General features: G+C 40.7%; 1 protein-coding gene across 1 annotated transcript in view; it reads right to left on the minus strand.

Annotated features, from left to right (window-relative positions):
- The window catches only part of MGAM2 (maltase-glucoamylase 2 (putative)), a 94,038-nt gene that overhangs the window by 49,178 nt on the left and 28,036 nt on the right, over nucleotides 1-16,824 (minus strand). Inside the window, exons 13-22 of the mRNA XM_082691721.1 lie at nucleotides 14,911-15,024; nucleotides 13,737-13,821; nucleotides 11,160-11,277; nucleotides 7,537-7,708; nucleotides 6,916-7,032; nucleotides 4,008-4,162; nucleotides 3,796-3,880; nucleotides 2,760-2,816; nucleotides 1,714-1,838; nucleotides 796-884 (exon numbers count right to left, since the gene is read on the minus strand). Of these exons, the coding sequence (XP_082547847.1) occupies nucleotides 796-884; nucleotides 1,714-1,838; nucleotides 2,760-2,816; nucleotides 3,796-3,880; nucleotides 4,008-4,162; nucleotides 6,916-7,032; nucleotides 7,537-7,708; nucleotides 11,160-11,277; nucleotides 13,737-13,821; nucleotides 14,911-15,024 (1,117 nt within the window). The remainder of the gene's footprint in view (nucleotides 1-795; nucleotides 885-1,713; nucleotides 1,839-2,759; nucleotides 2,817-3,795; nucleotides 3,881-4,007; nucleotides 4,163-6,915; nucleotides 7,033-7,536; nucleotides 7,709-11,159; nucleotides 11,278-13,736; nucleotides 13,822-14,910; nucleotides 15,025-16,824) is intronic.

Here is a 16,824-nt window from a genome sequence, read left to right on the forward strand (position 1 = left end):
TCCACCAAGTTTCCTGGACTGCTTCAACCAACCCTAATTGCTTTGTCCCTCCAAACTCCCATGATTCTCTGTGGTACCATTTTGCTGGCATTTAATACATTGTGACTTGCATTTGTAGTCATCCACATACACATTGTGTTTATCCTGCTGGACCAGGAGTTCCTCAGGGGCAATGCCTACATCTTATTCATCTTCATATCCCCTGCCTACAGGGCAATAATAAATAATAAATAAATAAATAAATAAATTTTTATTATATTTTAGATAATTAGATAGATAATTAATATAATAGATAATTAAATTAGATAATATAATAAATTATATAAATAAATTTATTAAAATCCAATAAATTTTAATAAATGCTAATTCAATGCAGGGCAGGGTTTTTATATAATCACAGACCATAAGCTTATGTCAGCTACTTCTGTGGGAATCTTACAATGGAAAAGCATACTATACAAATTAGATATTTCCCCCTCAATAGTAATCAAAGCAGCATTTTACAAATCTATTAACAAAAATGTATTATTTGATATTGGTAATGACACCCAAAGAAGAGATAATTTAATTAAACTAAACTCAATAATGTCTGTTGCTTTGGTAGTCAATAACATACAGGTTGATCATCTGATCTATTTTAATGCATTGTGCTTGGCTAACCGAACTTCCAGAATAAATTTGTTCTAAGCTTGCAGAAATCAGCACTGATGTTAATAGAGTTAGTGCCATATTGGACAGCCTGCAATGAATACTTTTCACTGAGAACCCCAGGGAGGGGACCCCCGGGAGGCCTACCATTAGATACACCATCATCCCAGTACAGCTCGCCCCGTGCCTGTCTCTTGTAGTCCAAGGCAACAATGAGTCCCAGGGAATTCTTTCGACTGTAAAAGAGCAACTCCCAGTTTCAGAGAATGAAGAAGGCATAGAACGTTGTTCAACCAGCCCCTTTCATGTCTCAGGGACAGATGAACTCAGAGTCTACCCCAGAAACAGAGTAGATATTGACATTTTATGAAACATGGACATTGGGTGTGGTTAGACAATAGAGGTTGGTAATGAATGACCATAGAAGAATGGTAGAAGGAGGCAGTTCCTGCCAAAGACTGGGTTTGTGATACTACTAACAATCAGCACTTACTGGGTGCTTGCCATGCTTCTGTGTCCTGAATACAGTAAGTCATGTCTATCATTCCATTTAACCTGCTTGATGACACTAAAACATCCAGTTATTGTCATCCCCAGTTTGCTCATGTTGTGCAGCAACACAGAGAGGATGTTGCCCAGGGCAACACCTGTGGTAGTGACAGAGCTGGGGTCTGAACCTGAGCATTCTGGCTCTTGACCTTGGAAGCTATGTCCACTTCTGTGTGATAACTCTCACCTCCTCTTTAACTTGCATTCACTCAAGAAAATCTGCTTGAATATAGTTTCTGGCCATAGGGAAATCCTCACAAGTGAGGATTTTGACTGCTCTTAAATCTTATTCCATTCCCAAGTGAAAGACTCTAGAAACGTGAAGACTAAGGCCACCTTAAGGTAAATGAACATGAAAGTACCACTTTGGGGCCAACCTAGAAAGGAGGGGAGAGAGATTCCTTACTAGAGATGTCTTCTCTTGACTTATCTACTTTTAGTGTCTATTTGCCTGTCCCAAGACATCCTCCCTTGGCACATCAGGGCAGTTACACCTTAGAAGAATGAGGAGCTTACCTGGCCTCGGTGGTTGTGCTGGGTTGTTGGATGGGAAATATGAAGCCCCCTCGGAGGTGAAGTCCTATCCTATCAAGTGGCAGCAGCATCTCCACCAATTGTTTCCTCCACTGGATGGCTACCCCCTAACCAACAAAAAGATGACAGAGCAGACAAGGGACCATTGGACTAGGAGGGACCATGCAGATCATTCTAGATCAGTTGCCTCATTTAAAGTAAGTCAGTCAGGGCAAGACAAATGCTCTATGGTTTCACTCATCGTGGAATTTAAGAAACAAAACAGATGAACATAGGAGTAAAAAAGAGAAAGGCAAACCATAAAACACTCTTTTTTTTTTAAGATTTTATTTATTTATTTGACAGAGATCACAAGTAGGCAGAGAGGCAGGCAGAGAGAGAAAGAGAGGGAAGCAGGCTCCCTGCTGAGCAGAGAGCCCGATGTGGGGCTCGATCCCAGGACCCTGAGATCATGACCTGAGCCAAAGGCAGAGGCTTAGCCCACTGAGCCACCCAGGCGCCGGTAACTAAGGGGAATTTAAATATAATTTAAATATAACAGAATTTAAATATAAATTCTCCTCCTGAAACTAACATTATACAATAGTGTAACTAAGAGGAATTTAAATAAAAACTTAAAAAAAAGAAAAGAAAAGCAGAGATCCCCCGTAAAGCAAAGGGCAGCCCAAAGCATAATCAAAATAGCAGATTTGAGCCTCCAACCTGCCCTAGTTCTTTGACTCACGCTGTGTGGTGATTCTTCCACAACTGGGCTTTCATTTTCTAGGGTATCCCAGCCTCAGGCCAATTATTAATCCTCATAGCTGCATAGTAGCCAGCTTGATACAATGAAAATTCCCCTAAACCTACCCCAGTTATTCAAATTATTTCATAGTACACCTAGAAAGGCCTTCCTCACAGAAAAGTATCCTCTATCAACCAAATGTAAAATGTTATGCTATTATCCTACCCAAGCTCCCAGGACTCCTGCCTTAGATTGCCCTCTGCTAGAGGCTGGTCCCTGACGCAAGAGGGGCTGCCTTACTTACTGTCTCATAGTCGTACCAGATGGCGTCCGGTATGTATGCTTTCACTCGGTCCACACCCTAGGGAAACACCAATATGAGCAACATCAGCATGTCTCTCACAGTTTACACAATAGCTACGCCATCTGTGCTTGTGTGGGTTCATCTGAACAATCCTGAGAGATGGTTAGGACCATCCCATTCTACAGGTCCGAAGACAGATACTCAGAAAAGTTGGGCAGTTCACCCAAAGCACAGTTCTGCCTAGAAAGTAAGTCTCTAGGCTCCTGAACTTTCTAAGAGAAGCAGAGAAATTTTGTTCACTGAATTACTTGTGTAACCTGACGGGTAGGAAGAGACTGAAACAGCCAGGCCTCGAGGAGAGACTTCCAGCAGGACTGCTGTGGCTCGCAGCACCTGCCGAGAGATGGCCTCTGACATGAGTACACTGGCAATCTCCCGGGTTTATGAAGTGATCAGCATCGTCCTCATCCCTCCCCCACACTTCCTCCCTCACACTTTGGAAGGGTACATGTGGCCCTTCATATCTGGTCTTCAGAGTAACGCCCTGCCCTTGCCCAGACCTCTTTCCCCGATCCTCTCTTGACTCTTCTCCTTTCCCAGCCCAACCCCAAGAGCACATGTCCCCTGGTCCAAAGGAAGCACAGAGGCATAGCCAGCCCAAACTCATGAGGCATTTAAAGCCTATCAATCCATGGTCATATGTTTAAGAAAACAAGTTTTAAGGTAATTTTGCAAAACAGAAATTGCTTTGCTTGGAGATAGAGGGAGAGAGAGAGAATGAGCAGAGTGAGGGGCAGAGGGAGAAGCAGACTCCACACTGAGTAGAAAGCCTGACATGGGGCTCAATCCCAGGACCCTGGGATCATGACCCGAACCAAAGGCAGATGCTTAACTGACTGAGACACCCAGGTGCCCCATATTATATTTATATTCATATTTAAATGCAGCCATAGATACTCCAAGCTCAGCTTATTCAGCTATAGTACCATGAGGACAAATGTGATATTCCATCCCATTGTTCACATTAGAAACACACCTCATATAAAACAGGCGTGATGAGGAGTCCAGGCCCCCATAGGAACTGCTCATGTATGCCCCAAGTAGCTGGGTCCTGGTAGAACCTGGAAAACAGAGAAGGCAGATGAAGCCTCCAGTATAGAACAACTGTACCCTAGGTGGCAACAACCACTAACAAGACAATGGAAATGAATTGTCTGAAAGGGATTCTTCGCGAGTCGGGAAACTCACTCATGGACCAGGGGCCTCGCTACAGTGTCCCCCCGGGTGTGAGCTCGGTAGAAAAGCGTGTAGAGGTAGGGCAGCAGGGTGTAGCGGATGTTCAGATAATATCTGGAGGAATTCACCAACAGAGAGTGTTCACCAAAGGCAGCAGGATCCTGGTCCTAGAAGAAAATGAAGCAAATATGAGATACTTCCATTGCGTCTTAAAAGTTTGTTCCATTATGATAAGAGGCTTTCTCAGATGAGAGTAGCTATGTTCTCTAACTTGGAAGATATCAAAGCATTTCCAAAATCAAAAGGATCTTGGTAATGTTTCTTGATTTTATAGATGAAAAGACAGTATATCAAAGATTACATGATTCTCCCAGTGTAAACTGCAAGCTGGTGACAGAGCTTAAATTTGACCTGTGTCTTCTGATCCCAGTTGATGGTAGCCTCAAGGGTGATAAAGAAGTCCATGGTGGTGGGGGGGCGGGGCACCTGGGTGTTATAGTCAGTTAAGCATCAGACTCTTGGTTTGGGCTCTGGTCACGATCTCAGGGTTGTGAAATCGAGTCCCAACCTGGACTCTGTATTCAGCGTGGACTCTGCTTGGGATTCTCTCTCTCTCTCCCTCTGACCCTCTCACACACGTTTCCCCTCTCTCTATCAAAATAAATCAATTTTTTTTAAAAAGCCCAGGAGGTTGCCATGGAGATAAAGGGGTTACAGTGTCCCCTGCTCCCTTCTTAGCTGATCTAATTTGTTGTATATTGAGGTTTCTCATAATACTCCACTTGGCTAATAATAATAACAGCAGTAAGTTGTACAACCAGTGACAAGAATTTGAATTTGAAGCCCACTACCTTAGGCTGCATTGCTTAGCACCATGATCTATAATTCATCTTCTCCTTTCCATGCAATTTTATGAATTTACAATTTTGAAATTTATATGTAGTTTTGTCTGTAATGCGTTCACCATCGATATTTGTTTTCTTTTCTCTACCCCAGAAACAGTGACCTCTATTTTTTCTTCAATATACAATGTGCAAAGAAATCATGTCTTTATCCAAGAGCAAAGAAATAGGCCTCTCTAGAAGGGAAATCTAATTTTCTTTGGACCTAGAAACAGAACTTTTCCATTAATGATGGGGCTCATTTTGTCCATTTTCCTTGTAATTTGTAAGATAAGAAAGATAATGTATGTCATATTGAGATCTGTAATCCTGCACTCTATTGCTGGGACTGAATTTTAGAGAAAATTACCTAAATTTATTCCTTTCTTTTGTTCCCAAAGATGCTCATTTCCTCCTTTCAAAGGGAGTAGAAAGTAGAGTGGTCTACTGCAGCAGACCACTGTATGCCTCCAATGTAGGGCTCATGAAAACCCTGAGACCAAACACTAATGAAAATAACATTCCACATTCTCCATCACTCAGGTCTCCAGCCAAGAATGTGTAGAGCTGTACTGTCCACTATGGTGGCCACATACCATGGGGAGCTTTTGCACACTTGAGATGTAGTTAGTAAGAGAGAGGAACTGAACTTTTCATTTTACTTGACTTTAGTTCATTTAAATATAATCCTAAAAACTGAATATTTTTAAAGAACTATTTTTAAATAAAATAAAGAATAAAAATAAAATACTTTTAAATAAAATATTTTTTCCATTAAATATAACTTTATTGTTTTGTTTTATTGCATTCCAACTGCTGAAATCTAGTATCCAAACTGAGATCTGCTGTAACTGTAACATGCACTTGAACTTTGAAGACTTAGTAGAAAGAAAAGAATATAAAATATCTCATTGATAATATTTTGTATTAAACAGGTTGACATGATCATGTTATGGACATACTGATTTACACAAAATATACTTAAAATGATTGCTTCTGTTTCTTTTTACTTTTTAAATTTACATTTAAACTTCATGTATGGCTCTCATTGTCATTCTGTTGCGCAGCACTTGTGGAGGGACAGGAAAACAAGGACTGAAACTTAGCAGGCTAGGGGGTCTGAACGCTCTTATCTAACTCCTTCCAGGCCATCTCAAGAGGAAGGCAACCTGCCAAACATGCTTAGAAGCCACCAGCTTAGAAGTTCGGAAATAACCCAACTCTCTCCAGCTCGTAAATGGCTAAGACAGTCTGGAGATAAAATACTTTGGTGATTTGGCTGAAAATCTTTCCCATGTTAGAGACAAAAATCAAGAAGGGCCGCTAAAATGATCATCAGTAAGCTACCCCATTGAGTGTATTAAGATCTAACCTACTCAATTTTGAAACACTTCATTAAAATAAAGGGCATTCCACCTTACTTGTTCCTGCCATTGTCCCAGACATCTCCTTAAGAGAGGTTCTGAGCCCACTTCTATATACTCACCCATTTAAAAAAAAAAAATTTTTTTTTTGGATAGAAAAGGATAAAAGAGTAAAAAATAGTGAGGAGGGCAGGGTCTCACAAATCATTCATAGAAAGAGAGAATGGTGTAACAAGGTGAAAAAAAGTCTTTAGATCCCTGGCCTGCCACTCCCTAAATCATCCCTCCTTGCTCCTCCGTACTAGAAGGGGTTTCTCTTGTATTGCTTGAGGTAAAATACCAGTGGACTCTAACTGTCCCATCTTACACAGATGATAAAAGAAGTGATAGCAGCACCATTGAAATTCTAGCAACCCTTCTCACCTTCATTGGTGAGTTAAGAAAATCAGTATAAATCAATATAAATCACAATAAAATCATTCGTTACATACATACATACATACCATGAATCCTTATCTCAATACTCTGCTTTTTAGATCAATGACCCAAAATTTATCTGTTCTCCTTTTGTACTAATGGCCAAGATATAGGTTTTTGTTTCTTTTTCAATCCTTTTTGAGAACAAGTACTTTAGACAATCCAAGAAGTTTCCATTGCTTCTCTTGGGGACCTTACCCTGAACCCAGGCCCGTTGTGATTCCTCGATAGTGGATAAAATGCTCCAAGCTGCATCCATCTTGTGCAGAGCTCCTCTGTGACATCTTTTGTGTAACCACAGATGTTGGCACCTACCTGGAGAATTAGCACATACAAAAGACAATGGTCATTGATAGTAGCAAAAGCATTGACCGTATTCCTATCTGGTAAAGGGGAAAAATCTTATTCCCATCATTATATGCTTACAGAGGTCCCAGACTTTCAGAGCCAGACAACGGTACAAAAGCGGCAAATGTGCATGATGAATCAGCAGACGAGAGCTTATTTCAATGTTCAGTTCCCAATTTCACACTTTGTTATTCACTGATGCTTTGCTAATGGAATCTTCGGTGATGCTCACATATTTTACTTACGGTGTCTCCATGCTGACTTCAAAGACTCCATGGACGACTACCCAACGATAATGTTTTACCATTCTATCCTCAAAAGACAGTTCATGCTGCATGTGAAAATGGATTTTCTAATACATACCACAGGGAGACATAAATGCTCCTTGGTTTTTAACATCACAAAACACTAATAAAGGAAAGAATACCAAAGAACAAAAGGTAAAAGTTCCTTGTCGAGAGTAAAACTCACCATGGGGATACCAAACAGGTTGAACTCAAGGATACTAGGGATGGACCATCGGAGATCATCCCATGTGGCTGCATTGTCCCCCAACCAATGTGCAGCATATTTGCCAGATCCAGCAAAAGTAGAACGGGATAAGATCAAGTTACTTTTGTTGGGGAAGATATTCTTCATGGCCCTGAAAAGGAATACAATCTATTGAATGTGAGGTGAGCTGTGAATATCTAGGACTCACCTGTACCCAAGGGGAACAATGGGCTTTCCAACAAAACAGAAAAAACATCAGGACTTCACAAACTAGGTGAGCAAACTAGTTTTTATTATCTTATTTTATTTAAATTCAATTAACATATAGTGTGTCATTATTTCCAGATGGAGAGTTTGGTTGTTCATCAGTTGCATTAAACACCCAGCGCGTGTTACACTACGTGCCCTCCTTAATGCTCACGACCCAGTATTTTTAAGATGTAGTACTTTTTTTAGTATCGTATATTTAAGATCTAGTATTTTTAAGAGCTTCTTTCCCACTTCTGAATAAGGTTTCAGACTTCATATAAGACAGTCCAAACCTCTATAGTCCAGTCCCCCCAAAAATGTCTTTATGCTCCTGGCCCCTCTTTCTCTTATTGGATCTGACTGTGTTTTGGCCCTTTTGATCAACAATACATTGTGGCCATGTCTTGAGTTCTTGACTCTACCTTTTCCACCTAGACAAAGCTTTTCCAATGTCCCTTGTTTCCATGTCTTGCTGCCCCTCTATAATCAATACTGTCTAGCACAACACCAGCTCAGGTTGTTCCTCTGCTGGAGCAGTTTGTATACCAGCTGGGCTCTAGGCAGCTGGGTTCCCCTAAAGCCTTAGAACTTATTATTAGCAATTCTCAATGTTGGGAAGTCTTAATCTAAAAAATAATTTTAAATTATTTTAAAATTATTAAAAAATAATTTTAATTGAGTAAGTCTCAAAAGATAACACGATACTCTTTATCATGTGTTAAATGCAATTAAAATATAAAATATTATTTTCGTTGTACTACAAACAAACTACCATACATCAAATAAGATTCTATAAAAGATTAAGCAAAGGGATTGAGAACATGGAGTTCAGAAAGACAATTACTTCAGGATAGAGGGGAGTGTGAGGTGGGGTAAAAACACAGTAAAATATAAATTATCTTGCTTAACGTTTATTCTGAATATTCTTTTGCATAAGCTCTTTCCTGAAATGCCTCTCCCTTCTTTCCCCTTTCATGCTAAGCAGCTCATACCTTTCTTTAGCGATCTGAAATTAAACAAAAGTACAACAATGGGGTGGTGAAACTTGACCCACAATTGCTGCTTCTATATTTCCTTTCAGTACCACGGTCTGAGACAAGTACATGACCTGTCCCAGCCACCAACGGTCTCCCAACTTCATACTCCTGAGTACTACCTTATGTGGAGTCTATAATGGCAGCATGATAGAATGGCAAAAGAGAGAAAATTCTGAAATAGAGGATGGGTTTGAAAGCATGAAGTCTTCCCTTCTGACAATTTAGTGACCAAAAAGTAAAGGTAGCATAAAGGAGAACACTCAGTCTTCAACTCCTACCCTCACGTCTTTGATCTCAACAAGCAGGCACTTTGCCTTTATTACCATTGGCTAGAGGGTTTATGGCACACTGTAATCACCCACCATGAAAGGAACACATTCAGGTTGTACAGAGTGAAACTGAAAGCTGGATAAAGTTATCTGAGGTTACAGGTTTATGTAGAGGCAGACCTTTATGGTACCTCAGATTAGATAAGTCTCTTTTCCAGAGTAGAGGAACAATCTTATTCAGAGATCCTCAGGTCTGGCTGGCTTATCATTGGTCCTGATCTCTGAGGGGATCTGGTCTTTCTACTTTCAGCTCAGAGGGAGAAGTTCCTTCTTAGGGTAACCACTATCCCAGACGATAGTTCCAAGAAGGTTGAACCAAATACTAATCAGATATATGGCTTAAATGTTGCTGGTGCTCAGATCCCACTGAACAAAAAACATATCCCCACTGTTCTCTGGGAACTTAGGTCATTCTGTCTGACCTAGAGAGCTTAGAAGGGCACTTAACCTTCTCCATTGTAATTACCTTTTAACTATTAATCATAGCTATTAGACTATACTAACCACCCCATCACGACCTTACAGCACTTTTATTACAGGGAGACACAAGCAATAAAGCAATTTGCAAGTCTCTTTCCGTCCTCCAGGCACTCTCCCTCCGACCCTCCATTCTTAGATAGAAGCGTTTCCGAGTGACCCTCCGTTCTTAGATAGAAGCGTTTCCGAGTCAAAACAGATTGCAAGAAGAAGGAACTATGGGACCCATTAATCCAAGCCTCTAGTTTCAAAGTGGAGGGAACTGAGGCCTTATTCTTCTAGCTTATTTCCCAGGAAAGGCAGAGTAAGAGAGAGAGAGAGAGGTCAGAAAAGAGAGGATAACAAAATCAGAAACGTGAGTCCTTCTTCTTAAAGCCTCTTTTTGGAGATCAAAACTTCTGCATTTATGAGACAAGGACTCTCTCTCACCTGAACGATCCCACATAACACAAAGTCAGGAGGGCAAAATGGTGCTGGAGAACAAAACAGGGGTGGTCACACATCCTCTGCAGGCCCTTCTTGATGTCTCTCCCTCAGGCCAGGCAGCTATGCGACACACGTCTCAAGTACACACACACTTCCTCAGGCTAACGCTACAGGGACAACTTTGCCCTCAAAACGCTTGCAGTCCAGCAAGAAAAAAAAAAAGGAGGGGATTGCCTAAATGTTATAATGTAAGGTTTTTGTATATTGAGTATATTGTAATACAAAAAAGGTAGCATAAAAAAGGGGAAATAATCTTTTCCTACAACTGACAGGAAGGTTTCTAGAAACATCTGAAAAGAGGCTTTAAAGATAAGCGTATGTTTGCAGACAGGAGAACTGAGAGAGAGTCTGGGGCGGCCAGTGGGGAGAGAAGCCAGGAGGATGTGGTGTGGGCAGCTCTGCCAGGTAGACAAGGGACACTCCGGCAAATTTGAATTTTTTTTTTTTTAAAGATTTTATTTATTTATTTGACAGAGAGAAATCACAAGTAGATGGAGAGGCAGGCAGAGAGAGAGAGGGAAGCAGGCTCTCTGCTGAGCAGAGAGCCCGATGCGGGACTCGATCCCAGGACCCTGAGATCATGACCTGAGCCGAAGGCAGCGGCTTAACCCACTGAGCCACCCAGGCGCCCCGGCAAATTTGAATTTAATTTAAACAATAGATAATTTTTAGTGTAAATAGGTCCACTACAAATTTAACTGGGCCCTATATTTTTATTTGCCAAATCAGGCAACGCTGGTATGGTTTGGTAACAGGGCTGGCTTCCAACTGGGGGCTCTAAATACCTTGCACATTATTGCCTACCAGTATCTAAGGAAGTCCCTTAGTCACAAGCCAATCAAAACTAATCTCACATACGCACCAAGGGGCTCTATAAGAAGAGCTCTTCAGTACCATCTAAGATCTGAGTTGCACATCCTTATAATCATAAAATATATTTGAAAAACATACTTATGGAAGATACACAAAAGCCACCACCTCCCACTTCCCCTACACAGAAATTAGGCGAAAACCAAGTGCTTACGAGTCTGTTGCTTTTGCCATGGAGTAGCCGTACAGACTGTGGACATCATAATGAAGACCCCACTGAAATTCTGCATCCATGCACAGGGTTCTTGCAAAAAGCAAGCGGTCCAGAATCCCTATGGGGAAACAGCCATCAGTGAAGCACTTTCCTGTCAATCAGCTCTAACAAAATAATGACCTAATTATTTGCTTCCCAGTTACTGTACCTTCCCACTCAATCTCCACCTGACAAAATCCGTTCCGGCTTTAAATTCTGTCCTAAATGCTACATCCTATCTGGGACCCACACTAAGCCCCACTCTAAGATAGATCATTAAAATTAAGGTGCATTTCCTCGGAGCCCATAAAACATGGCGCTAGGTGGAGGCAACTGGGAAATGAGCTGAGAGGAATGGGAAGTTGGCCTGAAATGAAATACAAATACAGCAGCACATTTCTCTACACATATTTGATCAAGAGGAATTGTGGAAGCAGCAGAGATGAGGCAGTGGGAAGGAAATACTTTTACTCTTCCGTGACAGGCATTCAACAACAGTTAGGTTTTGTTTTGTTTTGTTTTAAGAAATGAGATTTGAGGGGCACCTGGGTGGCTCAGTGGGTTAAGCCTCTGCCTTCAGCCTAGGTCATAATCTCAAGGGTCTTGGGATCAAGACCAGGTCGGGCTCTCTGCTCAGCAGGGAGCCTGCTTCTCTCTCTCTCTCTCTCTCTCTCTCTCTCTCTGCCTGCCTCTCTCCCTACTTGTGATCTCTCTTAAAAAAAAAAAAAAAAAGAAAAGAAAAGAAAAAGAAAGAAAGAAATGAGATATGAGACTTAAATAAAAGTTTCATAAATAAGAACTCAGATTCTGCTTCTAAAATCACCAATGTCTGACCATTATTTTCTCTTTTCATACCTAAAACGCTCAATATTTTCTGCCTTGTAGCCTAGAATCTCGTTCTTTTCTTCTTATACTTGTGGACCTATAGCTGGGCACCACATCCGCTCCCCATCATCAAGCCTTACCATCGATATAGGGCCTCAGAATGAAGCCCAGTTCCAGAAAGTAGAGGAACCAGGAAACCCTGATGTTGACGTTTCCCTACTAGTCCCACAGAATCTCACCAGCCAACTTAATCAGAAATTAAGTTGAATGATAAAACATTATGAAATTTATATTTTCAACGGAGCTTGGTTTGTGGAATGAGACTCACAACCACTTCCATGATAAGATAAAAACACTAAAATTGTTCCAGGGTCAAAGGTAATATAAGTCTTTATCGTGCTAATTGTACTGTCTAATCCTAAAAAGGTGAGATCACAGCAGAGCCGTTAGAAGGTCGTGGCTAGTCATTGGTAGGTAGACTGAAATGCTGGGACCTGGGGTGTGAGGTGCTTGCCAGAAGTAGGCAGAGGGGGAGGAGACTGCGGTTTTCTACAGAAAAGACAAAACAAAACAAACCTTGGCTCTCGCTAAGAAGAAGATTAAGAGATTAAAAGGGAAACATGGTAAAGTGATCCCTAGTTGGAAAAAAAACATGGGGGAGGCGGACATAGAATGAGGAGAGAAGAATGAGGAATAAGCAGACAAGCAAACAGTAGATTTTACAATAAATTAAATGGCTTGAAGCCAGGATTCTTCCTTTAAAATTTCTCCACTCCTCTGGAGACCAAAAGGAGCTAAAGAAGCAGGTCACTGATGGTCCAAGGTTCAGGTGAAGTGGACAAACCAGAATTAACTGGCAGGGACAAGCCAGATGCTCACCAAAGCTGTGTTCTCCTCCTGGGGGAGTTAAGATTATATTTCACACTTTGGCTCAAGGTTAAACTGAGAATAAGTGATTGGGTTCTGAGCAAAGAATTGCGAGCAAATTGCATACGCCCTACTTTGAGGCCTGCCAGTAACACTCCTCCACCTTCTCTCTCCTTCACCCAGGGAGCTGGAAACAAAGGACTCTGAGAGAACCCAGCCATGGAACCAACGAGATCCCTGAGCCACTGCTCAGATGAGAGCCACGCATCTCACGCTAGAGTAGATGAGCCAAGAATGAACTTCTGTTGCTTTAATCCACGGAGATGCTGGGGTTCACGTGTTTCCACAGCACAATCCATCTGTTACTGTTTCACACACATACACACTTTTGAAATCAGGACTGGAAAGTCTAAGAATGAGACTTAAATTAAGAAGAAGCTAAAAGGAACAATGGATACTTTAAATTGTGTAATGAGCAAAAAAAAAAAAAAAAAAAAAACAGTTCACAAAATTACAGAGTTACTTCAGTGGAAGGTAGTTTGGACCTTAAAGTATTCTGGAATTCTCATAAAGTTGAAAACTGAAACCATTTGCCTAAGGGGTTTGGAGACCACAAACAGGATGGGAGGACCACGGGGCCTTTGGGGGAGGCGCACACCCACCACCCGCTCGCCCTCGGTTCCATCGGTCAGCAGGTGGCCAGAGCCCCTGGTGCACTCAGGAAGGGCTTCGGTAGGGGAGCCGCTGCCGGCGTGTCCACAGACCCCCTGCCCTGGGAACTGAGACTGTTCGAGGCCACGTGGAATGCCGTGGGGCGTGCTCTAAGTGTATCTTGTGACAACTTACGGGGAGTAAAAGGAGGAAAGTTGAAGGTATTATGTTCACACTCGCCATCGGAACCGTGGAGAAAGCTGGATACTTCATCCATTTCCTTCGACACACAAGAGACACAAGGGGAAGGGTTACAGATGCAGGGTTAGTCTTCCAGGAAGGGTTACTGAACTAGAAACCCCATGTCTGCGACCTCTGATTGACTGGGATCTCGAGTAATCTGCCTAAATCTTTTTGCCCTCTGTTTCATCTTTTAGATTGGGTTGTGTCTAAGGTGCCCTCCAAACCAAAGTGCTGTCAGGCACATTTTACCTTTTATACATTGATCTCAATTAGCTAATTAAGCGATACCATTTCCAAAGGCTGATTCTTACCTTATGAATAATGTGAGTTTTATGTAGCTGTTAATGTTTCAGTGCTGTTCGAAAGAGCCTAAGACAGAGGAGTATTTCTGTTTTATAATTCCCCCTGTCTTTTATTCCACTCAGTGAGGGGCAAGAAGATATAACAGAAACCAAATCTGTCTCTTTAAAATGGATTAAAAATAGGTGAAGCTTAATCTTGCTAATGGAAATAATTTTCCAAATTTCAAAGAAATATCTCCACCTGCTATCCCTACCTACAAAATAAAGGGGATTCATTAAATTGTTCTCTGATTAACTTTAAATTTGAATGAATCAGTGTGACAACCTCTCATAAAACAGTTGAAAGACAGTTAAGGGAGGAAGAAGCTGAGACCCTGGAAAAATAAAGGACGTTCTCAAAAAAGAAATAATCAGTTGGTGGCAGATCCAGAATTAAAATGTGGGGTTTTGAGGGGTCTATTTTACTGCATATAAGCTCTGCATTAAGTAAAATGATTTTATTTATTTTTTTTAAAGATTTTATTTATTTATTTGACAGAAAGAGATCACAAGTAGGCAGAGAGGCAGGCAGAGAGAGGAGGAAGCAGGCTCCCTGCTGAGCAGAGAGCCCAATGCGGGACTCGATCCCGGGACCCTGAGATCATGACCTGAGCTGAAGGCAGCGGCTTAACCCACTGAGCCACCCAGGCGCCCCAGTAAAATGATTTTAAATACCACTATGTCAAGGAAACTATTTTGTTACATACAGATCAGGGTCAAAGCTCATTTTCAAATCTTGGACTATCCGTTTCCAAAAGAAGTTTGATTCCGGAATAACAACTTACAATCCATACTCCATCAAACTTGAGAGTTTTATGAAATTCACTGAACTGCTCCGTCCACCACTGAGTGCAAGTTGGATTACTATAATCAGGAAACACTGTCCTTCCGGGGTATCCCTAGAGAATAAAGAAGGCGGAGGTGGCAGTGGTTATGCCTGAGGGCCATGACACATTCTTTGCTGCTACAGCTTCTGCCACCAGGAGCCCCAGGCATCTTATCATTTCAGAATCAAAATTTCCCCCCAAACTAAATAGTAAACTGGATGCAAGTAACCAAAGGAATCCAAAAGGAAAGGAAAAACAGCCAAGTAAATACATGAGAAGCCATCAGATGTCTTTTTTCAATGAAAACATAAAAACAAAATTTCATGATGTCAGACCAGCGAGGAGCAGAGTCTAAAAACACTCATCCATCTAACTGGGTAAGATTTTAGGAGAGAATGACTAGATTCACTTAATGTGTAATCTTTGAATAATGATGTTTATAAATGATACATTTGGTTTAGGTAGAGAAATGATCTGTTTTAAATGGTGAAGTGAATTTTGTGCTTCTTACTTGGGTCCAATATTTCTTATCCTCTCTATTCCTACCGATGTTGCTTTTAACATTTTTCATAAATAGCGCAAAGATAGAACTTACAGCCAAATTACTGAAAACTCTGAATTGATAGGGTATAAGCTCTTTTGCTTACATTCTTATTTAAGTTCCCAACAAACTTATACGTTGTCATTAGGTTATATATATATTATATATAAAATATATATTCTCTGCATATTAATGTATATTATGTGTCATATATTACATATATTTTATAATAATTACATATATTTTATATATTATTACATATATGTGTAATAATATTACATATACAATAATATTACATATGTTTTTATATGTTGCAGAGACTTCTTAAAAACTCAACATGAGAGCTTAAAATTCTCAGTTTCAGTGGATTGAACTCCTGGTCTCTTGTGTTAGGTGATAGGGCACCAAATAATTAGAGGTAATTTTGAACTTAGGAAATAGGCAGTGTGGTAAAGAAGTCAGCTACAGCAACATTATCTAGAGTAGGCCCAGCAAACTTCATTCCAACCAAAATCTTTATTTTTTATTTATTTGTCTATTTTAGAGAGAGGGAGAGTATGAGTGGAGGTGGGAGGAGGGTCAGGAGAGGGAGAGAGAGAATCTTAAGCAGGCTCCATGCTCAGCTCAGAGTCCAATGGGGGGCTCAATCTCACAACCCTGAGATCAAGACCTAAGTCAAATGCTTAAACACCTGAGCCACCCAGGCATTCCCCAAACACCTTTGTAATAAATCTCCCCCCACCTCCAAGACTACTACCTCAGCCAACATCTCAGATCAAATGTTTGATGTTATTTGTTGGTCAATGGAGGCAACTAATTAAATTCTTGTAATTATATGCAAATTACCAATTGTGTACCATTCGAATATGAGTATATTGAAATGACTCACAGGTTTGGATAGTCTACTTTTCAGATAATCAAAATCATGTTTATGTGACCATGAGCTCTGATTTTGTACTTATATATGAATACTGGTCTGATTTTTTAGAAATTCACTTCAAATAAAACAATAAAATCAAAGCATTGGTTTGGGGAAGGAAGAAACTACTGTTTCCTAGAAGGTTAGACTCAATGAAAAACAAATAAATAGAATTAAGTATTGTAAATAAAATAAATGATATAAATTAAGTGAGCAGTTAGACTAAGGGGCATTGATAAACCTGAAAATACAGATTTGTAAAGTAAACTGCCCAGGAGCAACACAACTTGCAGCCGCATAAACTCTCAGATTAAGTATCAGTTTTCATAAATGTCACATAATCCAACCAGGTAGGGCTGACCCTATATATAACTGGAATAGAAAGTTGCCTCCATGATTTGATGTAAAGTAC

Source organism: Mustela nivalis (assembly GCF_964662115.1).
Source record: "Mustela nivalis genome assembly, chromosome: 12".
NCBI lineage: Eukaryota > Metazoa > Chordata > Mammalia > Carnivora > Mustelidae > Mustela > Mustela nivalis.